General features: G+C 46.4%; 1 protein-coding gene across 5 annotated transcripts in view; it reads left to right on the top strand.

Annotated features, from left to right (window-relative positions):
• The window catches only part of ARSD (arylsulfatase D), a 29,291-nt gene extending 6,024 nt beyond the window's left edge, over positions 1-23,267 (top strand). For 2 of the 5 annotated variants that reach the window (XM_015126892.3, XM_077988189.1), the window contains 8 exons: positions 730-851; positions 2,012-2,134; positions 7,121-7,544; positions 9,628-9,764; positions 14,561-14,695; positions 15,383-15,545; positions 18,194-18,315; positions 19,632-23,267. In XM_015126892.3, the coding sequence (XP_014982378.2) occupies positions 730-851; positions 2,012-2,134; positions 7,121-7,544; positions 9,628-9,764; positions 14,561-14,695; positions 15,383-15,545; positions 18,194-18,315; positions 19,632-20,008 (1,603 nt within the window). In that variant the 3' untranslated portion in view covers positions 20,009-23,267. Of the gene's footprint in view, positions 1-662; positions 852-2,011; positions 2,135-7,120; positions 7,545-9,627; positions 9,765-14,560; positions 14,696-15,382; positions 15,546-18,193; positions 18,316-19,631 lie in introns of all 5 variants that reach the window. The other 3 variants (XM_028842187.2, XM_077988190.1, XM_028842186.2) reach the window with 2 other exon arrangements.
• Positions 23,268-23,807: the final 540 nt, after the last annotated feature.

The raw sequence follows: 23,807 nt of genomic DNA, 5'->3' as shown, positions 1-23,807 counted from the left end.
TCCTGGGCTCAAGCTATTCTCCTGTCTCAGCCTCCTGAGTAGCTGGGATTACAGGCATGCACCACGTTGCCTGACTAATTTTTGTATTTTTTTTTAGTAGAGATGGAGTTTTACCATGTTGGCTAGGCTGGTCTTGAACTCCTGACCTCAAGTGATCCGCCCGCCTAGGCCTCCCAAAGTGTTGAGATTACGGGCATGAGCCACCGTGCCCGGCCCTCACTGTTTTTTGATATCTGATGCTGAAAGCTTTTAGGCCTCTTCTGTCTGGCTCCACATCTGGACGAGTAGATAAGAAAGCACAGGGACTGTCTCCTTCAGTGCTGACGGCAGATTCAGACCATAAACGCCCCCACCCTTGCATGGGAGCCCTCATCCCAGCCCCACACCCTCACCACAATTAAAAACAAAAATCTCCTTTCCTTGCTTCCTTAATTTCACATGAGCTTGGAAGGCCTGCCCTGCTCTGCCCGGAAAGCCTCATTATGAGAGTCATAAATTGTCTCATATACTTTGTGTGTGTGTGTGTGTGTGTGTGTGATGTCATCCATCTCAACATCAACACCAGACTTAGGACAGGGGTCGATCAGCCTCTACAGGAGACCATAATGCTACTAATTCTGAAATCCGGTGAAGTCTTTGCAGTCTATTCCTCTGCCTTTCAGAGCAGGGATCTGCTTAAGCCAAATGCACGTCTCCCTTCCAACAATGACATGTGTGTGCTTTGCTCAGAACGCCGAATATTGACCAACTTGCAGAGGAAGGTGTGAGGCTCACTCAGCACCTGGCGGCCGCCCCGCTCTGCACCCCGAGCCGAGCTGCATTCCTCACGGGGAGACATTCTTTCAGATCAGGTTGGTGTCATGGAGATGATGGAGAAATGGGTACATCTGTGTGCACTCATTCTATCATCTGTAACAGTTGAGTACTGATGGTGAAGATATAGGGGCAATAGTACAAAGATCATCTGCAGTTCATCATCTTCCTTGTATTTATGTAAGGAATATTGTATTGTGTGCATACACATAAAAGTTGTGATCATTAGGATGTGAACAGAAAAACCAAGTCTGGAATATTTTAAAGAGGTTTATTCTGAGCCAGTATGACTGATCACAAGAGCAAGTGTCTCTTAGAGAGAGCAAAGTTTCCCCAAGTTGAGAGTCACTCTGATACAGCTAGATGTTAGATAGATAGATAGATAGATAGATAGATAGATAGATAGATAGATAGATAGATAATTGATAGCTAGATACACACTAGATGGATGATAATGACAGATAATGGATGATTGATAGCTAGATATCTAGATGATGATACATAATGATAGATGATGGATAATGACGTGATAGATGATTGATAGGTAGATAATAGCTAACTGATAGATAATGATAGATGATAGATAAGTGATAGATAGATGATAGATAATGATAGCTGATTGATAGCTAGATGATTAATGATAATGATAGATAATACATAGATAGATGGATAGATATAGATGATGGATACATATTGAGATAGACAGGTGACAGGTGATAACTAGGTAAACAGATAGATAGACATATGATAGATCACGTAGAGTGTGTCATCCTAAGGTAGGGTGTCTCTGTTTTGGCATGATGGACATTTGGGGCTAGATGATTCTCTGGTGGGGCCGTTCTGTGCACTGTATGTCGGGTCTTGAGCAGCATCTCTGGACTCCACGCTCCCGATAACGAGTAGCACCACACCCCACCCTTTCTGAGTTGTGACACCACAAACATCTCCAGACATTGGCCATGCTTATTATTTCAAGAATAGTGTGATAGATAGGTAGGTAGGTAGGTAGGTAGATAGATAGATGACAGATGATAGATGGGTAGATAATGGATAGCTCCATACATGATAGATGGATGATAGATAATAGCAGCTTGGCTCGGGTGCACAAATCCAGATCTCAGACACCAAATCCCCCTGGTTGAGAAGTGCTCATCTAGAGAAGGGAAAGTAAATTCTTCCTCTTTTCCCTGCCCCACAGGCATGGAAGCCAGCAATGGATACCGGGCCCTTCAGTGGAACGCTGGCTCAGGTGGTCTCCCTGAGAACGAAACCACTTTTGCAAGAATCTTGCAGCAGCGCGGCTATGCAACTGGCCTCATAGGTGTGGATATGTGGGAGCCTAACATTATACGGTGGTTGAGAAGATTCGTGATAAAAAAGATCCCAGGCCGGGTGCAGTGGTGCACGCCTGTAATCCCAGCTACTCAGGAGGCTGAAGCAGGAGAATCACTTGAACCCGGGAGGCGGAGGCTGCAGGGAGCCAAGATCGCGCCACTGCACTCCAGTCTGGGTGACAGAGCGAGACTCCATCTCAAAGAAAAAAAAGAAAATCCCGTTTTCCTGCAAAGGAAAACAATGCTGTGTCCTCTGAATCAGAAGTTGGTGCCTGGTCCATCTCAGGCCTATCGGATTGTCCCCAGTTTTTGATGAGTTTTTTTTTTCTTTTTAAATTCAAAATCCTAGGAGATTGCCCTCTTTTCTTCTCTGGACCTATCAGTCTTCAGCTTGTCCCCATTTATCACGACCTTCTTCAGATATTATCTTTCTCTGCATGGCCACTCACCATCTCAAAACCCCCAGAGTTAACCAACACTGCCTTCCTTTAGACAACAAGCCCCGGCAGGGCAGAACACCCTCTTTGTAACAGACAGCATGTCAGGGGTCTCCAAGAGCACCCAGTATAACAGCGTGTCAGGGGTCTCCAAGAGCACCCAGTATAAGAGACAACATGTCAGGGGTCTCCAAGAGCACCCAGTATAAGAGACAACATGTCAGGGGTCTCCAAGAGCACCCTTAAGTTCAGACAGTTGCCAGGAGGGTTTGGCATGCAGTCGTGCTCATGAGTGATTGATGACAGTCAAAGGAGGTGAGGCAGAATCAGTGATGGGAATTCCATGGAATGAAGCCCAGGGCAGACCAGACACAAGCTCCCAAGAATCCTCCCCCAGTGGGATCACACAGGATGCACCATATTCCCCCAGAAATGAGTTTTAACAGCAGCATGGAATGCTGTCCATTAGGGGAGCTCCCGGAGACTCAGCGCCCCGGGGTTTCTGTTGGGGGCTGGTTCTGCAGGCACTCACTGCCTGGCAGCTACCCGAATTCCAGACTCCCAGAACCGAAAGAGGTGCTTAGCATGAACCATGCTGCTTTTGCATATAGTTTAGGCACAGTCAGCTTATTATTTTAATAGTGTGAATTCTCCATTGGAAATCCAGATCTCAAACACCAGCCACGGGGAATCTTACAAGCTGGCCTTTGTAAGGGGCACTAGCTCAGGCCTGCCCCTTAGACTCCTTTCTGCATGGAGAGGAAAGGAGGGAGATGTTGGTTTATGCCGCCAAGCCCCAGGCAGTCTGCTGGTTACCTCCTTCATTCCTTGCCCAGCCTGTGGGTTTAGAGGTGCTGTCCCCGTCATATACATGAGAACATGGGAGCTCAATGGTGTGGTGAGGTCACCGCCCTGACCTGGTGGTGAGATCTTTGTGCAGGGTCCCCAGTTCCTCTCTGTGCTTTTCTCACACTCAAAGCCACTGTCCCATTCACAGGAGCTGCAACATCCCAACTTGTTCAAAACTGTGGTTTTCTAAAGGAGGACAACCATTGTTCCTCCTTTTCAAGTTTCCTGCCACTTTATTTTTATTTTTAAATTTTTTAAAAGTTTTTTCTTCTTTTATTTTTTATTTTATTTTTTTGAGACAGAGTCTTGCTCTGTCCCCTAGACTGGAGTGCAGTGGCGTGATTGCAACTCACTGCAGCCTCCACCTCCTGGGTTCAAGCGATTCTCCTGCCTCAGTCTCCCAAGTAGCTGGGACCACAGACATGTGCCACCATGCTCGGCTAATTTTTTTTTTTGCATTTTTAGTAGAGCCAGGGTTTCAGCATGTTGGCCAGGCTGGTCTTGAACTCCTGACCTCAAGTGATCCACCTACTTTGGCCTCCCAAAGTGCTGGGATTACAGGGCCAGTGCTTTATACTGTAGAACTCTGTGTATCTCCTACTCTGAGGGTGGATCCATCCTTCCTTCCTTCCTTCCTTCCTTCCTTCCTTCCTTCCTTTCTTTCCTCTTTCTTCTTGAGATAGGTCTTCTCAGGTGATCCTCTCACCTCAGCTTCCTAACTAGCTGGAACCACAGGCACGTGCCACCATGCCCAGCTAATTTTATTTCTTGTTTTTGTAGAGATGGGGTCTTGCTATGTTGCCCAGGCTGGTCTTGAACTCCTGGCCTCAAGAGAGCCTCCCACCTTAGCCTCCAAAAGTGATGAGATTACAGGTGTCAGTCACTGCACTCAGCCAATTTTTCTTTCTTTTGTTAACTATATAAGTGGATTTACTTTTCTTTACCAAGATTGCAGACCTTGCATACCTCTGCATCTTGGTAAACATTAGCATTTCTTCTAAGAGTCTTCATTTTGTGGTTCACACACTCAGTCTGTTTTGGGGAAAGCCTGTTCACGTTCCAGAGACACTCCTCACCACATCCAAGCATATTTTTTCCTTTAAACATAAGAAGGGGGAATAGGAGTGTGTCTGGGTTTGGGAAAAAGATACATTTTTACGGGTTCTGGAGTTCTGAGGACAGTTTGTGAGGAGTGGTCAGGAGGAAGTGGGGAGAAACCAGCTTGAACTCCTCCACTTTTTTTTTTTTTTTTTTTTTTGGAGACAGGGTCTCCCAGGCTGGAGTACAGTGGCATGATCTTGGCTCACTGCAACCTCTACCTCCCAGGCTCAAGCAATCCTCCCACTTCAGCCTCCTGAGTAGTGGAGGAGGTGCCTGCCACCATGCCCGGCTAATTTTGTATTTTTAGTAGAGTTGGGGTTTTGCCATGTTGCCCAGGCTGGTCTCGAACTCCTGGACTCAAGCCATCCACCCGCCTCTGCCTCCTAAAGTGCTAGGATTACAGGTGAGAGCCGCCGCACCTGGCCTGATCTCCTCTAGTTTCAAGTGGGGCAAATAGGGCCTTGAAGCCTTTCCCATCTGTTCTGTACCTCAATTTGAGTTGGCGGATGGTCTGGACGTGAGATGGACAGAAGGTCCACATGGACAGCCCAGTTCTTGGACATTCTCCTGAAATTTGAGGTGTGGGCTTCCCCACGTTCTACCTCTATGATATTGTTCTAACAGTTACTGCCTTAGGAAAAGTTGTATAAGGGCATTTTGATTACAAGTTGGTGGAGAGAGCCAGTTTCTGCTACTATGTTACAGAATTATTCAGGAGTCGACTATCATTAGTAACTGGTTACCTTTTAAGCAACATAGATTTATATACATACAAAACATAATTATATTTTTATACACTTAATATATATTTATATACTTTATATACTTTAATACTTATATATAACTTATAATACTTATATTTACTTATATATGTAACATATTAGTTATATATAACTTATAATATATAACCTTATAAAATATATAAGTATATATTTTATATGATATATATAATATATAGGTAATATATACTTATATATTTTAGGTAATATATATGTTACTTAAAATTATTTACTTGTGGCCGGGCGCGGTGGCTCATGCCTATAATCCCAGCACTTTGGGAGGCCGAGGTGGGCAGATCACCTGAGGTCAAGAGTTTGAAACCAGCCTGACCAACATGGAGAAACCCCATTTCTACTAAAAACACAAAAAATTAACCAGGGATGGTGGCGCATGCCTCCAATCCCAGCTATTCAGAAGGCTGAGGTAGGAGAATCTCCTGAACCTGGGAGGCAGAGGTTGCAGTGGGCCAAGATTGTGCCATTGAACACCAGCCTAGGTGACAGAGTGAGACTCCATCTCAAAAAAAAGAAAATTATTTGCCTGTATATATAGGTTATATATATTTATATATTAATTATGTATATATAAATATTAATAGTTATACAGGTTATATATATACAGATTATATATAATATATGTTACCTATGTATAAATATTAATATAGTTTATATTATATTTATATATACATAGGTAATGTATAAATATATATAACCTATATATACAGGTAAATAATTTTCTCTTTTTTGAGATATGAATACAGGTTATATATAATATATTTTATCTATTTGTATTTCTGTATATATTTATATATATAAATTTATGTGTAGGGCCCCTTTGATGTATTGTGTACTCTTACATTATAAAGATTTTCTTTTTTCAGTATAATATAATATGTAATACATGTTATGTAATATATAACAATGTATATTTGTAATGTATATAATACATAACATATTTGTATATATATAAATATAAATATTTTCAAATGTATGCAACTGTTATATTGAAAGGCACGTAACGATCACATTTTAAATATTTATGTTTATCACATTATAAATATTTATATTTATATAGGTTATATATTACATATATAAGATATAAAACCTATATTATAAGTAATATATATCCTATAATATAAATACATGTATTACATATATATAAATGATATTTTGTAAATTATTTAATAGCAAAATGGTCTAGGGTTGCAAGCCTGTAAGAGCAACATTCTGGAAAGTCTTAAACCTTTTTTATTTTATTTTTTTGTTTGTATATATATATTTTTTTTTTTTTTTTTGAGATGGAGTCTCGCTCTGTCTCCCAGGCTGGAGTGCAGCGGCACGATCTCGGCTCACTGCAACCTCTGCCTCCCGGGTTCACGCCATTCTCTTGCCTCAGCCTCCCGAGTAGCTGGGACTACAGGCTCCCGTCACCTGTATCGTATTTTTTTTAGTAGAGACGGGGTTTCACCGTGTTAGCCAGGATGGTCTCGATCTCCTGACCTCGTGATCTGCCCGCCTCGGCCTCCCAGAGGGCTGAGATTACAGGCGTGAGCCACCGCGCCGGGGAAAGTCTTAAACCTTTAATCATTTGCCAACGGTTCTGACATGGATACATTCATTAGTCTCCACGGGTTAGAATGCATTCATTTAAACACCCGTATCCAGTCCATTCATTGCCTTTCCATTTCCAGTTTTGTTCTTTGCAGACTTTTCTTTTCCTGCCGACGCGGAATGATTCCAAGGTTCTTTGCAGCAGACAGGGCTGCTTCAAAGCGGGTCTCTGTTGAACGTTTTGCGTTTCTTTTAGGAAAATGGCACCAGGGTGTGAATTGTGCATCCCGCGGGGATCACTGCCACCACCCCCTGAACCATGGATTTGACTATTTCTACGGCATGCCCTTCACGCTCACAAACGACTGTGACCCAGGCAGGCCCCCCGAAGTGGACGCCGCCCTGAGGGCGCAGCTCTGGGGTTACACCCAGTTCCTGGCGCTGGGGATTCTCACCGTGGCTGCCGGCAAGACCTGCGGTTTCATCTCTGTCTCCGGGAGAGTGGTCACTGGCATGGCTTGCGTGCTCTTCCTGTTTTTCATCTCCTGGTACTCCAGCTTCGGGTTTGTGAGACGCTGGAACTGTGTCCTGATGAGAAACCATGACGTCACGGAGCAACCCATGGTTCTGGAGAAAACAGCGAGTCTTATGCTAAAGGAAGCTGTTTCCTATATTGAAAGGTAAGCAACCGTCGCATCTTAAAGAGGAGATGGGGCTGGGCGCGATGGCTCATGCCCGTCAACCCAGCACTTTGGGAGGCCAAGATGGGAGGATCTTTTAGCCCAGGTGCTTTAGACTAGCTTGGGCAACATAGGAAGACTGGTTCTACGATAAATAAAATCATTAGCCATGCATGGTGGTGTGTGCCTGCAATACCAGCTACTCAGGAGGCTAAGGTGGGAGGTTCGCTTCAGCCTCGGATGTCGAGGCTGCAGTAAGCAATGATCACACCACTGTACTTCAGCCTGGGTGACAGAGTGAGACCCTGTCGCTAAAAACATAAAAATAAAATTTAATTTAAAAAAAAAGGCAGTAACTGCTCAGAGCATCTGAGAGTCTCGTTATTATCTTTGGGATCTCAGACACAAACCCTCAGAGGAGAAGGGGATGCGGAAGCCAACCTTTTCATATGACTGGGTTTCCCATAGGAGAGTCTCGTTGTGGATGTCATGTGATGGCTCGAATAGCATTGACATACACGCCATTGGATTCTGTACATTTTTATTGACAGTTTTTTAAACTTCTTTTTTTGCATTCTTTGTAGAGATGGGGTCTCACTATGTTGCCCAGGCTGGTCTCAAACTTCTGGGCTCAAACAATCCTCCCATCTTGGCCTCCCAAAGGGCTAGGATTACAGAAGTGAGCCACTGTGCCTGGCCTTTTTCTAATGTCTCATTTTGGTTTTTTTTTGTTTTTGTTTTTTGTTTTGAGGCAAGGTCTCACTATATGGCCCAAGCTGGTCTTGAATTCCTGGGCTCAAGCCATCCTCCCACCTCTGCCTTCCAAAGTGCTGGGATTATAAACGTGAGCCACCGTGCCTGGCCCTTACTTTTAAATTTGTACAAATGTATGGGGTATGTGTGAAATTTTGTTATGTATATACACTGAATAGCGAGCAAGTCAGCATACTTACAATATCTATCTCCTGAGTACAATACATTTCGTTAGCTTTGGTCACGGTACTCTGCTGTCAGACATTGAATGTACTCCTTTAAGCTTACTATATGTTTGTACTCTTTAAACCACTTCTCTTTGTCCTTCACCCTTCCCAGGTCTCTATCATTCTATTCTCTATCTTCATGTGATCAATTATTTTAGTTCCCACATATGAGTGACAACATGCAGTATTGGTCATTCTCTGCCTGGCTTATTTTAGTTAACATAGCGACCTCCTGTTTCATCTGTAAACGACAGGATTCCATTCTTTTTGATGGCTGAATAGTATTCCATCATGTACATAGACCAGGTATTCCCTTTTTTTCTGAGACAAGGTTGGCTCTGTCTCCCATGCTGGAGAGCAGTGGTGTGACCATGGCTCACTGCAACCTCTGTCTTCCAGGCTCAAGCAATTCTCATGCCTCCGTCTCTTGAGTGGCTGGGATTATAGGCACCTGCCACCACAACCTGTTAATTTTTTTATTTTTAGTAGAGACAGGGTTTCACCATTTCACCATGTTGGCCAGGCTGGTCTTGAATTCCTGACCTCAACTGATCTGCCAGACTCAGCCTCCCAAAGTGCTGGAATTACACACTTGAGCCACCGTGCCCAGCCTCCATTCTGTTTTATGGCTGAATAGTATTCCATTGTGGACATATACAATATATTCTTTTTTTTTTTTTTTTTTTTTTGAGACAGGGTCATGCTGGAGTGCAGTGGTGTGATCACGGCTGACTGCAAGCTCCACCTCCCAGGCTCAGGCCATCTCCCACCTCAGCCTCCCAAGTAGCTGGGACCACAGGCTCAAGCCACCATGCCCAGCTAATTTTTCTATTTTTGGTAGAGATGGCATTTCACCGTGTTGCCCAGGCTGGTCTTGAACTCCTGGCCTCAAGTGATCCTCCTGCCTCGGCCTCCCAAAGTGTTGGGATTACAGGCGCGAGCCACCACGCCTGGCCACCATCTATTTTTTCTGTGTTCACCCACTGATGGACTCAGAAGGCGATCCCCTGCCTTGGCTCTTGTGAATAGTGCTGGAGTGAACATATGGGTGCAGGGGTCCCTTTGATGGACTGTGTATTCTCAACGAGGTTTTCATGTTTCAGACACAAGCATGGGCCATTTCTCCTCTTCCTTTCTTTGCTGCATGTGCACATTCCCCTTGTGACCACGAGTGCATTCCTGGGGAAAAGTCAGCATGGCTTATACGGTGATAATGTGGAGGAGATGGACTGGCTCATAGGTAAGTCAAGGTACCACAGATCCTCACTCCACCCTCGGCCTCAGGTTTGAACATGGGGCGTAACAGACTGGCCATCTGAATATGAACCAGGTTGCAATAAAGAATAAGGGCAGTGGCTCACGCCTGTAATCCCAGCACTTTGGGAGGCCAAGGCAGGCGGATCACCTGAGGTCAGGAGTTCGAGACCAGCTTGTGCAACGTGGTAAAACCCTGTCTCTACTAAAAATACAAAAATTAACCCAGCGTGGTGGTGTGCACCTGTAGTCCCGGCTACTCAGGAGGTTAAGGTACAAGAATCGCTCAAACACAGGAGGCAGAGGTTGCAGTGAGCTGAGATCGTGCCACTGCACTCCAGCCTGGGCGAAAGATCAAGACTCCATCTCAAAAAACAAACAAACAAACAAAAAAAGAATAGGAGTTACTCTTAGGACTTTGGGAGGCCCAGGGGGACAGATCACTTGAGGTCAGGAATTCAAAACCAGCTTGCACAACATAGTGAGACTCCATCTCTACAAAAATAAACGCTTAGCCAGGCATGCTGGTACATGCCTGTAGTCCCAGGTACTCAGGAGGCTGAGGCAGGAGGATCGCTTGAGCCTGGGAAGTCAAGGCTGCAGTGAGCTGAGATTGCACCACTATACTCCAGGCTGGGCAACAGAGTGAGACCCTGTCTCTTTAATAATAATAATAGTACGAAGAATGGGGGCAGAACGCACTCCCATATCATTTATTTGCTCCTTCAGTATTCCCAAGTACTTGGTCTAATTCTGCACAAAATCAACCTTCTACACAGCCAGTGACTTCATGTCATCATCAGAAGTTACCGAAAGTGAAGCAATAAAGTTAACGTTCAGGACAATGCAGAGACACTGCCTTCCTTCTATGGCCTTCAAGAAACCCTGGAGAGGACCAGTGAGGCTGCAGATTCTTAAAAGAGCGTAGACATTAAAAGTCTTGCAGAATCTGAATGTGTCTCCTGAGACAAGCATAGTGATAGAGTTCACAGTCTTAAAAGTCTGCATTTTCAGATGGGACAAGGTGGCTCATGCCTTTAATCCCAGCATTTTGGGAGGCTGAGGCAGGGAATTGGCTTGAGGCCAGAGTTCAAGACCAGCCTGGGCAACATAGTGAGACCCCCCATCTCTACAAAAAATTTTAAAAATTAGACAGGCGTGGTGGTGTGCACCTGTGGTCCCAAATACTCCAGAGGTTGAGGTGGGAAGATCGTTTGAGCCCAGGAGGTCAAGGCTGCAATGAGCTATAATTATTGCACCACTGAACTCCAGGCTGGGCAACATAGCAAGACCCTGTCTCCAAAATAAAAAGAAATAAAAGACGAAGTATAGGGAGAAAAACTTCTCTCATATCATTTATTTGGTCCTTCAGTATTTCTGATTACTTAGTCTAATTTTGCACAAAATCAACTGTATTAGTCCATTCTTGCAAAGAAATGCCTGAGACTGGGTAGTTTATAAAGAAAAGTGGTTGGATTGGCTCACGGTTCTGCAGGCTGCTCAGGAAGCATGGTGGTGTCTGCTTCTGGGGAGACCTCAGGAAGCTTTTGCTCATGGTGGAAGGCGAAGGGGAAGCAGGTGTCTTGTGGCAGGAGCAAGACCAAGAGAGGCGGGGAGGAGCCGCACACTTTTCAACAACCAGATCTCAAGAGAAGTTACTCACTTTGCAGCACCAAGGGGGGGATGGTGCTCAAACATTCATGAGAACTCTGCTCCCATCATTCAGTCACCTCCCCCCAGGCCCCGCCGCCAACACTGAGGATGACAATTCCACATGAGATTTGGGTAGGGACAGACATCCAAACCATATTGTCAACCTTCTACACAGTCAACGACTTAATGTCCTCATTAGAAGTTACAGAAACTAAAGCAATAAAGTTTGGGACCATGCAGAGACGTCACCTTCTGTCTATGGCCTTGAAGAAACCCTGGAGAGGACCAACAAGGCTGCAGATTCTTAAGAGAGTGTAGATGTTAAAATCCTTGCAGAATCTGAACGTATCTCCTGAGACAAGCACAGTGATAGGGCGGGATTGGTTCACAGTGTAAGCCAAAAATAAATTCAAAGGCCCCCCACAACCATCTGAATGGATTCCCTCCTTTGCCAGAGTACCCTAAAATTTAACCTGAGAGACTGGATCATGCCATGACGGGAAGAGAGGGTTGGGCTTGCCTCATGCTACCCCTCCAGCATGAACATCCACACAGACCTTAACTCTGATAAGATCCATTTACAGTCTATTCTCTCTGAAGCCTGCTACCTGGAGGCTTCATCTACGTAATAAAACCTTGGTCTCCACAACTCCTTATCATAACCCAGACATTCCTTTCTATTGATAACTCTTTCAATCAATTACCAATCGGAATATGTTTAAATTCCCCACTTCCAGTTGTTCCACCTTTCCAGCTCAAACCAATGTACATCTTACATATAGTGATGGATGTCTCATGTCTCCCTAAAGTATACAAAACCAAGCTTTGCCCCAACCACAGTGGGCACATGTCATCAGGGCCTCCTGAGGCTGTGTCTTGGGTGCATTCTTAACCTTGGCAAAATAAACTTTCTAAATGGATTGAGAGCTGCCTCAGATACTTTTCAGTTTACAGCAGTCTTCAAAGTCTGCATTTTCAGAGTTACAGATGACCATGCGGTTTATATCATTTTGACTTTCAGTGCTTTCAGTGACCAGTGGCCTCCAGGGATAAAGCAATTGCTTGGTTTGCAGGGCATCCTTTGCACTGCTGAGCCATCAACCTCCAAGATGCCAATGCCCATAGATGCTAGTGACAGCCCTGCTTCCTCCTACATAGACGGGGTTCTGTCATTACTGAGTCTCACCATTTCCCTCTCCCCAACATCTTTATTATGTGACACACACACACGGCACTATGTTTAAAAAAGCATGCCCATCGGCAACCTCTTGGTGTTGTCTGTTCATTCTGTGTTTTGTATTGGTGGTATCTTGGGGTCGATCAAAAGAGTCAAACGCTGTAAAATATTTGGAGAGATTTATTCTGAGCCAAATATGAGTGACCAGTGACCCCGTGACACAGTCCTCAGGAGGTCCTGAGAACATGTACCCAAGGGGGTCAGGGTGCAGCTCAGCTTTATACATTTAGGGAGAAATACGGCATCAATCAATATGTGTAAGACGTACCTTGGTTCGGTCCAGAAAGGCAAGACCACTGAAAGGGGGACTTCCTGGTCAAAGCTGGATTTACAGATTTTCTGATTGGCAGGTGGTTGAAAAAGTTATTATCTGAGAATCAATAGAAGGGAATGTCTGGGTTGTGATAAGGGGTTGTGGAGGCCAAGGTTTCATGATGCCAAAGAAGCCTCCAGGTAGCAGGCTTCAGAGAGAATACAGGGTAAATGTTTCTTATCAGACTTAAAGAGTCTGTTCTATCAGTCTTTTTTTTTTTTTTTTCAAACAGGGTCTCACTCTGTTGCCCAGGCTGGAGTGCAGTGGTGCAATCTTGACTCATTGCAGCCTTGATCTCCCAGGCTCAGGCAATCCTCCCACTTCAGCCTCCCGAGTAGCTGGGACTACACACAAGCATGTGCCGCCACACCTGGCTAATTTTTGTAATTTTTGTAGAGACAGGGTTTTACCATGTTGACCAGGCTGGTCTTGAACTCCTGAGCTCAATCTTCCTGCCTCAGCCTCCCAAAGTGCTGGGATGACAGGAATGAGCCATCGTGCCTGGCCTTCTCCCAGTCATAAAGTCTCTGTTTTAATGTGAATGCTGGTCAGTTGTGCCTGAATTCCAAAGGGAAGAGGGTATCATGACGCATGTCCACCCTCCGCCCCCCACCCCCACCACTTTCCATCATGGCCTGACCTAGTTTTTGTTTTTTGTTTCGTTTTGTTTTGTTTTTTTGAGATGGAGTCTCGCTCTGTCACCCAGGCTGGAGTGCAGTGATGCGATCTTGGCTCACTGCAAGCTCTGCCTCCCGGGTTCACGCCATTCTCCTGCCTCAGCCTCCCAAGTAGCTGGGACTACAGTTGCCCACCACCATGCCTGACTAATTTTTTTGTGTTTTTAGTAGAGATGGGGCTTCACAGTGTTAGCCAGGATGGTCTGGATCTCCTGACCTTGTGATCTGCCCGCCCCGGCCTCCCAAAGTGCTGGGATTACAGGCGTGAGCCACCGTGCCCGGCACTCTTTTGTTTTGTTTTGTTTTGTTTTGTTTTGTTTTTTTGAGGCAGTCTCACTCTGTTGCCCAGGCTGGAGTGCAGTGGTGCAATCTCACCTCACTGCAACCTCTGCCTCGTGGGTTCAAGCCATTCTCCTGCCTCATCCTCCCAAGTAGCTGGGATTACAGGCGTGCACCCCCACACCTACCTAATTTTTATGTTTTTGGTAGAGATGAGGTTTCACCATAGTGGCCAGGCTGGTCTTGAACTCCTGGCCTCAGGTGATCCACCCACCTCAGGCTCCCAAAGTGTTTGTTGGGATTACAGGCGTGAGCCACCATGCCTGGCCTGACCTAGTTTTTCAGGTTAACTTTGGAATAGCCTTGGCTGAAGGGAGAGTCCATCAGTCGTTGGGGGGCTTAGACTTTTATTATTGGTTTGCATTGTAAACAGTCCTGTGGTATCACAATGATTAGCTATGTCTTACACTTTGGGATCACATCGTAACCATGGCCTCAAGTAACTGTGGTCTCTTCTTATGACTTCCTGGCAAGAGGTGTCTCATGCAGAAAGGAAGAAGTGCATTGAACTAGCAGATGCTGCTTTGTTTTCTTGGTCCTGAAACTTTCCATTTTCTGTAAAGGTAAGATTCTTAATGCCATCGAAGACAATGGCTTAAAGAACTCAACATTCACGTATTTCACCTCTGACCATGGAGGGCATTTAGAGGCAAGAGATGGACACAGCCAGTTAGGGGGATGGAACGGAATTTACAAAGGTGAGTTGTGGACACCGGGGACACATATGCATTCAACCAAATAGCTCCCACCACTGAGGGTCCAAGAACAAGTTGAACTGAGAATGAGTTTGCTCATTTCAAAAAGAATGCATTGAGCACCTACTATAGTACAAGTTCTACCTAGATGAGCAGGGCAGGCAGATAAAAAGTCACATCCCCTTCCTTTAAAGGGTTTACACTTTAGTAGAATAGAGAGAGGTATAAATAAATAATTCTGATAAAATTAAAATTTATTTTATTCTTAATTTTTAAATATTTAATAAATTTATTACTATTTTAACTTTAGTATTTTAAATACATCAATTAATATTGATGCATAATATTAATCCATATTTTTAAAATTATTGATAGTTAACAAATATTTTTAAATCATTAAATTTAATGAATATTTTAATACATTCTTTTATTCTAAATAAAGGTCGCATAGAGTGACTAGAACAGTTGAATCAGCCACAGTGACCCACTGATATTCAAGAGGCCGGGGAGTAACACGATTCTGGAAATATTGCTGTGGCTGTGTTTGGGAGGCTGGGGCTGGCTGCCGCAGTGTGCGTGTGTGCGTGCGGGTGGCTGTGCATATTCACACACCTATGCACAGATACATCCAGGTGTGTGTATAGACTGGGCAGTTTCCGGCAAAATCCTAATGATGTCTTTTATTTACAGGTGGGAAGGGCATGGGAGGATGGGAAGGTGGGATCCGCGTGCCCGGGATCTTCCACTGGCCCGGGGTGCTCCCGGCTGGCCGAGTGATTGGAGAGCCCACGAGCCTGATGGACGTGTTCCCTACTGTGGTTCAGCTGGCAGGTGGCGAGGTGCCCCAGGACAGGTATGTGGAGATAAGGCCGCCTGTTCCCTGATTTTTTAAAATTGTTTTTATTTTTTATTTTTTTTATGTCAATAGGATTTTGGGGAACAGGTGGTGTTTGGTTACATAAATAAGCTTTTTTTTTTTTTTTTTCTGAGACAGAGTCTCACACTCTTGCCCAGGCTGGAGTGCAATGGCACGATCTCGGCTCACTGCAACCTCCGCCTCCCAGATTCAAGTGATTCTCCTGTCTCAGCCTCCCGAGTAGCTGGGATTACAGGCATGCACCACTGTCTCCTTTACCCATGTGACCATGTATCTTGGGGTCTGTTATGATTAAAAAGTAAGAACAGGTCGGCTGCAATGGCTCATGCTGATAATCCCAGCACTTTGGGAGGTTAGATGGGCGGATCACCTGAGGTCAGGAGCTCGAGACCAGCCTGGCCAACGTGGTGAAACCCCATCTCTACAAAAAATACAAAAATTAGCCGAGTGTGGTAGCTTGTGCCTGTAGTCCCAGCTACTCAGGAAGCTGAGGCATGAGAATCGCTTGACCAGGAGGCAGAGGTTGCAGTGAGCTGAGATTGTGCCACTGTACTGCATCCTGGGCGACGGAGCAAGACTGCCTCATAAAAAAAAGTAAGAAAAGTCAACTTAGGAATGTGGGCTGTCCAGCTGAATTTGAAGGCTTTGTGTTAACATCCAAGGTGACAGTGCTGTGTGTAGGGGTGTGTGTGTGTGTGTAGGGGTGTGTGTGTGTGTGTAGGGGGGTGTGTAGGTGTGTGTGTAGAGGTGTGTAGGGGTGTGTGTGTGTGTGTAGGGGTGTGTGTAGGTGTGTGTGTGTGTAGGGTGTGTGTGTGTGTAGGGGTGTGTGTGTGTGTAGGGGTGTGTGTAGGGGTGTGTGTGTAGGCGTGTGTGTAGGGGTGTGTAGGGGTGTGTGTGTGTAGGGGTGTGTGTGTAGGGGTGTGTGTGTGTAGGGGTGTGTGTGTGTAGGGGTGTGTGTGTAGGGGTGTGTGTGTGTGTAGGGGTGTGTGTGTAGGGGTGTGTGTGTGTAGGGGTGTGTGTAGGGGTGTGTGTAGGTGTGTGTGTAGTGTGTGTGTAGGGGGTGTGTGTGTAGGGGTGTGTGTGTAGGGGTGTGTGTGTGTAGGGGTGTGTGTGTGTAGGGGTGTGTGTGTAGGGGTGTGTGTGTGTGTAGGGGTGTGTGTGTAGGGGTGTGTGTAGGGGTGTGTGTAGGTGTGTGTGTAGTGTGTGTGTAGGGGGTGTGTGTGTAGGGGTGTGTGTGTAGGGGGTGTGTGTGTAGGGGTGTGTGTGTAGGGGTGTGTGTGTAGGGGTGTGTGTGTGTAGGGGTGTGTGTGTAGGGGTGTGTGTATGTAAGGGTGTGTGTAGGTGTGTGTAGGGGTGTGTGTGTAGGGGTGTGTGTGTAGGTGTGTGTATAGGTGTGTGTGTGTAGGGGGTGTGTGTGTGTGTAGGGGGTGTGTGTAGGTGTGTGTGTAGGGGTGTGTAGGGGTGTTTGTGTAGGGGTGTGTGTAGGTGTGTGTGTGTAGGGGTGTGTGTGTAGGGGTGTGTAGGGGTGTTTGTGTAGGGGTGTGTGTAGGTGTGTGTGTAGGGGTGTGTAGGTGTGTGTGTGTGTAGGGGTGTGTGTAGGTGTGTGTGTAAGGGTGTGTGTGTATGGGTGTGTGTAGGTGTGTGTAGGTGTGTGTAGGGGTGTGTGTGTAGGGGTGTGTGTAGGGGTGTGTGTGTAGGGGGTGTGTGTAGGGGTGTGTGTAGGTGTGTGTGTAGGGGTGTGTAGGGGTGTGTGTGTGTAGGTGTGTGTGTGTGTAGGGGTGTGTGTGTGTAGGGGTGTGTGTAGGGGTGTGTGTGTAGGGGTGTGTGTGTAGGTGTGTGTGTGTGTAGGGGTGGGTGTGTAGGGGTGGGTGTGTAGGGGTGTGTAGGGGTGGGTGTAGGGGTGTGTGTGTGTAGATGTGTGTGTGTAGGGGTGTGTGTGTAGGGGTGTGTGTGTGTGTAGGGGTGTGTAGGGGGTGTGTGTGTAGGGGGTGTGTGTGTAGGGGTGTGTGTAGGGGTGTGTGTGTAGGGGTGTGTGTGTAGGTGTGTGTGTGTAGGGGTGGGTGTGTAGGGGTGGGTGTGTAGGTGTGTGTGTAGGTGTGTGTGTAGGTGTGTGTGTGTGTAGGTGTGTGTGTAGGGGGTGTGTGTGGGGGGGGGGTGTGTGTAGGTGTGTGTAGGTGTGTGTGTAGGTGTGTGTAGGGGTGTGTGTGTGTGTAGGGGTGTGTGTGTGTAGGGGTGTGTGTAGGGGTGTGTGTAGGGGTGTGTGTGTGGGGGGGTGTGTGTGTAGGGGGTGTGTGTAGGTGTGTGTGTAGGGGTGTGTAGGGGTGTGTGTGTGTAGGGGTGTGTGTGTGTAGGTGTGTGTGTAGGGGTGTGTGTGTGTGTGCATGTGCACTTTGCTTATGCAGTGCCGCATAACAAATGACCCCTACACTTAGAGACACTGTGTCTTGAAATAACCACATGTGTCCTGCTCAGCAACCTGCAATCTGAACAGCGACTGGAGAGAGCGCTCATCTCTGCTCCATTTGCTGGGGAGCCTTGCATTCTGGGAGATGTGTTCCCAGGTGCAAAAGGCTGCCTAGGAACCCGTGGTCTGACTCTGCTCCGTGGTCTCTTCATGAAATCAGGGTGATCGACGGCCACAGCCTGGTGCCCTTGCTGCAGGGAGCTGAGGCGCGCTCGGCACATGAGTTCCTGTTTCATTACTGTGGGCAGCATCTCCACGCAGCACGCTGGCACCAGAGGGACAGTGAGTACACGCTGCCCACAGCCAGGGAGGTCCAGAGAAACAGCCAATAGGTCGTGTGGATGTGTGGATGGATGGATGGACGGATGGATGTGTGGATGGATGGATGGATGGATGGATGGATGGATGGATGGATGGATGGCAGATACCTATAGAAATAGAGATAAATAAACCAATGAGTAGATTATAGATAGATGAGAGGAGGGCAGAGAGAGAGAGAGATGATAGATACATAATGGATAGATGATGGATAAATAGACGAGATGGATGATGGATAGATAGATAAGATAGATAATGGATAGATAAGACAGATGATGGATGAATAAATAGATGATAGATAATGGATAGATGATGGATAGATAGATGAGACAGATGATGGATAGATAAGATAGATGATGGATGGATAGATAGGTAAGATACATGATGGATGGATAGAGATAGATAAGATAGATGATAGATAAGATACATGATGGATGGATAGATGAGATAGATGATAGGTAAGTGATAGATAAGATAGATGATGGATAGATAAGATAGATGATAGATAAACAGATAGATAGATGATAGATAAAAAGTAGAATCAGTTCATGGGTGGATGAATAGATGGATGGATAGATAGATGGATGAAAGGTAGATAGAGATATCTGGTGGGCTGTTAGAAAAAAGAAAGATGGATGGAGAGATAGATAATAGATAGATGATAGGTGATAGATTAAGTTGATAGATAAATAGATGATAGATGGTAGGTAGATAGATGATAGATATGTAGGTAGATAGGTAGATGGTAGACGGATGGTGGATAGATAGATAGGAGGTAAACAGATGATAGGTAGGTAGATGATTGATAAATAGATAATGATAGATGAGATCGATAGGTAAGATAAATGGATGGATTGATAAATAGGTAGCAATAGATAGATAAGTACCCAATCATGCTGTTTAAAATATCATGGGTGTTTCTGTGTAGAAAGGTAGTAGATCGACGCTGAACAGTTTCAACACAGGGGAAAGGGTAAGAATTAAGGAACCTCTATGATTCTGATTTCTGAAAGCAGCCACAGTGAGCGTTCTGCAATGAGTCCCTTTGCCTGGGGCATGCGATGTAGAGACACAAACGGACACACACATGGGCGCGCGCACACACACACATGCTCTGACTTGACAAGCTGAAGGCTGTGATTGTGTGAACTGCCTCGTGTTCCCCCTCCTTTTCATTGAACAGCGAGGTTCATGCTGATTCCACAGGGCTGACACCTGCGTCCTGTGTTCACACCTGCATGGATTTCTGCCACCCTGACTCCCTTCTTGTCTGCATCCAGGTGGAAGCGTCTGGAAGGTTCATTACACCACCCCGCAGTTCCACCCTGAGGGAGCGGGGGCCTGCTATGGCCGAGGCGTCTGTCCATGCTCCGGGGAGGGCGTGACCCATCACAGACCCCCTTTGCTCTTTGACCTCTCCAGGGACCCCTCCGAGGCGCGGCCCCTGACCCCCGACTCCGAGCCCCTGTACCACGCCGTGATAGCAAGGGTGGGTGCGGCGGTGTCGGAGCATCGGCACACCCTGAGTCCTGTGCCCCAGCAGTTTTCCACGAGCAACATCCTGTGGAAGCCGTGGCTGCAGCCGTGCTGCGGACATTTCCCGTTTTGCTCATGCCACGAGGATGGGGATGGCACCCCCCGAATGCCGGGACTGTGAGAGAGGGTCCAGGAGAGCCTGACTGCGTTGCAGACAAATTTCTCCAAGCTTGGTTCAATCTTCGGCTTCCCTTTTTGCAAGGAACATGCCCTGGACTGAGAGTGGGTCCCCATTTTCTTTCTTTCTTTTTTTTTTTTTTGAGACGGAGTGTCGCTCTGTCCCCCAGGCTGGAGTGTGATGGCATGATCTCTGCTCACTACAACCTCTGCCTGTTGGGTTCAAGCGATTTTCCTGCCTCAGCCTCCTGAGTACCCGGGATTACAGGCACCAGGCACCTGCCACCATGCCTAGCTAATTTTTGTAGTTTTAGTAGAGACAGGGTTTTACCATGTTGCCCAGGCTGGTCTTGCACTCCTGACCTCAAATCATCCAGCTGCCTCAGCCTCCCAAAATGCTGGGATTACAGGCGTGAGCCACTGTGCCCATCTAGGGTTTCCATTTTCTGATTTCTGAAATGAGACTATCCCAGTAGGCACCCACTGATGCCTCCTCTTCCTCTACTAAGTCTCAGGGTTTGTCACTGTGCCAATGCCCAATGTTTTCACCCCTCTGTCTTAAAGCATTATTGCCATTTCATCACCTAGATGACATAACAGCCTTACAAACGGACAGGGAAGAGTGTCTGTTCCTACTCTCACATAGTGGAGGAAAGTTAAAGCTCTCAGTCTCTGTTTTTGAGGGCTCGTTGATCTCAAAGGGTTGATGCATTTTTCATACATTAGGGTCTCTGTCCATGTGTCTTCCTGATATTGTTAGAGAAATGGCTTCAGGCTGCTGGTAACAGATGCTGGGAAAAAAGAATGCATTAAACAAAGCCAGGCATGGTGACTCACACCTGTAATCCCAGCACTTTGGGAGGCCACGGTAGGAGGATCACTTGAGCCTAGGAGTGAAACACCTACCCAGCCTGAGCAACACAGTGAGACCTCATCTCTGCAAAAAACAATTAAATAACTAGCTAGATGTCATGGCGCATAGCTATAGTCTCAGCTACTTAGGAGACTGAGGTGGGAGGATTATTTGAGCCTGGGAGGTTGAAACTGCAGTGAGCTATGATTGCACTACTGCACTCCAGGCTGGGGGACAGAGGAAGACCCTGCCTTAAAAACAAAAAAAGCCTTAAAGAAAAGAACAAGAAAAGGGTGTGTTCTCTTCCAAGTAGTGAGCCGATCAAGGGGAAGCACCCAAGGCTAGCAGGCTCTTTTCAACTCCCAGCTCTGCCACTCTTAGCTTGGCAGAGAGCCTCATTATGTCAGCATGGCTGCCACAGTGCCAGACATCACATTCCAGGCAGCAGGAAGGAGAAAGAACCAAAGGGCATCCCTTCCTCTTGAAGCAGTCCCTGTGAGGGGGGATTATCTGGAAGCCCCAACCCAATTTCTGCTTCCAACCATTATCCATAGAAACAACTGGAAGTTGAGAAGTGCAGTCTTTTAGGTGGGCACCTGGCTGCCCTGTATGAAACCAGAATTAGGTTAGTCAGCAGGAAAACAAGAAAACACTGAGTTGACTGAGGTTTCTGATGCATCGCTTTATTGTCAAACGACTCTATCTCATTCTGCACTGAAACGTACTACCATTGCCTATAATTGGCAAATGATCCTCAGATGCACAGAAGATGCCCAGATGGAAAGTTTGCCCCTTGGGCAAAGAGACAGCCGTGGGAACCTTCAGACCTACAGAGAGAAGGAAGCGCTTCTTCCTACATTCCTCGAATAGCTAAGATTTGACCAGTGTGTTTTCTAAGTCAGTTCTAGTGTGTTTCATCGTCACCTCTTCCCTCTGTGGCTTTGATGATAGAAGCGTAGTCCTAACCTGGGACCCCTACCCCCAGATCCCAATACTGGGGATGGGAGGACCTTGCACTATTCCCCTGAGTCCATCTATCAAGGTCTTTGCAGGAAGCATACTGGGAATTGAAATGAGAGACTAAATGACATCTAAGAAAGGCAGTGTTCAATCCCAGGTATTAGGTGAGGATGGGATTCTAGGGACATCAGTGGGAGGCAGGGAGCCACCTTCAGGCCTCGGCATGGAAGCTTCCAAAATCCAGAGGAAGAGGCAACGGGCTGTCCACAGCAGTGAGGGTCACGGGTAGAAGAATCATCACAGCCCTGCTAACCAGGCAGCTGACGCCCCTCTCCCCTGGCTCGCTGTGTCCAAATCCTACAGGGGCATCTGTTGGCTGAACTCAACCTGAAGCCAAAGAGAAGATGAGTGGAGAGAGGCAACATTTATAGAGTTCAGGTTTCTAAGGCTGGAGAGGGATCTGGAGGGACACACAGGAGATACCTGGAATAACCAAAAAATGATAAAAAAAAAAAAAAAAAGAAAAGAAAACATCTATGGAGCATGGGACACGGGGGGTTGGAGGCAGCTAAAAGCCATCTCATCTTTCACTGTATTCAACAAGCCCATTATAACAAGCCTTTCACACTCAACCATTCAAACGATCCCAGCCTAAGAATTTCCTGGCATTTGATGAAAATGGCTGTGGGTTTTGCTATCCTCAAGCTCCCTGGGAAGCAGGATATAAGCCCAGGGCTGACAGGCTCTTTTTGGCTACCTGCTCTTGCACGTAGAGTTTGCGTCATGGTCGCAAGAAGGCTGCCATAGCTCCAGATGGCACGCGGACATTCCAGACAGCAGGAAAAAGGAAGGAGCAGTTAACTGAAGGACGTCAGGGAGTTGGTTAGTCTCCACCTGAAGAAGGCAGCCATAAGCCAGCTTCAGTTGACTAATGGGCTCCTGTGAGTGCATCTTTGGACTTTTCTGTAGGTTGAAATCTAGATACAGTATGTGTCTTAAAGCAGTCACCAACTCCTCCCATTACCTTCCAAGTGAGCCCAACTACAGGATGGAGCCTCTTCCCTGCCCTTGGATCTGGGCTGAGCCTCTGACTTGCGTTGACCAACAGAATGCAGTGTAAGTGATGCCGATACTACCCTTCCTGCCCTAGACTTGGGATACCTGGCAGCTATATTCTTCCATTCCTTAGGACTTGCAAAAATGGGTCTCAACATGCCTTCCCAGAGCCATGAGGTGTTTCTTTGTCCATTCATTGATCTGAGAAGTGAATGTAAGGAGTTTAAATCAACCTCTGTTCTGTGCTAGTTAAGGTAATAAAGTTGCTGCAGTCCAGGGGGCAGGTACCTATGGATGACTCTGCGAATAGGACACTCGCGTTTCTTGGGAATCAAGTGCATCCCTAGGCTGGCAGTGCAGCAGAACTACTGAATAAAATATGACAAATCTCCCTGGATGGTGTCATTTGTTTGTTTTTATTTCCCATCTGCAATCCTACTTTTCCACCTCCACCCCTTCACCCCCTAGCTTTGAAGGAACTCACCTGGCATGGCTATTCACTCGTGATTCATGGAGAGAGGACTAAATAATCTAAACTCCCCCATTCTGAAAAACTTAAGTTACAGTCACAAGTGTACTCCTGTACTTTTAGGGTTATACGGGGGAGAAAGGGAGACTGGGAATAAGAACGCCTTAAACAAGAGAAAGATGTGTTCTCTCCCAGGTAATGGGAGTCACAGACGAAGCAATCCAGGGATGGCAGGTTCTTTCCAGCTTCCTGCTCTTGCACATAGAAATTTGCCTCATGGTCACAAGATGGCTGCCACAGCTCCAGGCAGCGTGTAGACATTCCAGGCAGCAAAAAGGAGGAAGGTGCAGTTCACTGAAGGATGTCAGGGAGCTGGTTAGTCTCCACCTAAAGGGGGCAGCCTTGAGCCAGCTTCTATTGACTAACTTGGGCTGCTGTTGGTGTATCTTTGGACTTTTCTGTAGG

The sequence above is a fragment of the Macaca mulatta genome, chromosome X (assembly GCF_049350105.2).
Source record: "Macaca mulatta isolate MMU2019108-1 chromosome X, T2T-MMU8v2.0, whole genome shotgun sequence".
In the NCBI taxonomy this organism is placed as follows: Eukaryota; Metazoa; Chordata; class Mammalia; order Primates; family Cercopithecidae; genus Macaca; species Macaca mulatta.
Note: the sequence above shows the minus strand (reverse complement) of the source record. Positions and strands in the feature narration are given on the sequence as shown.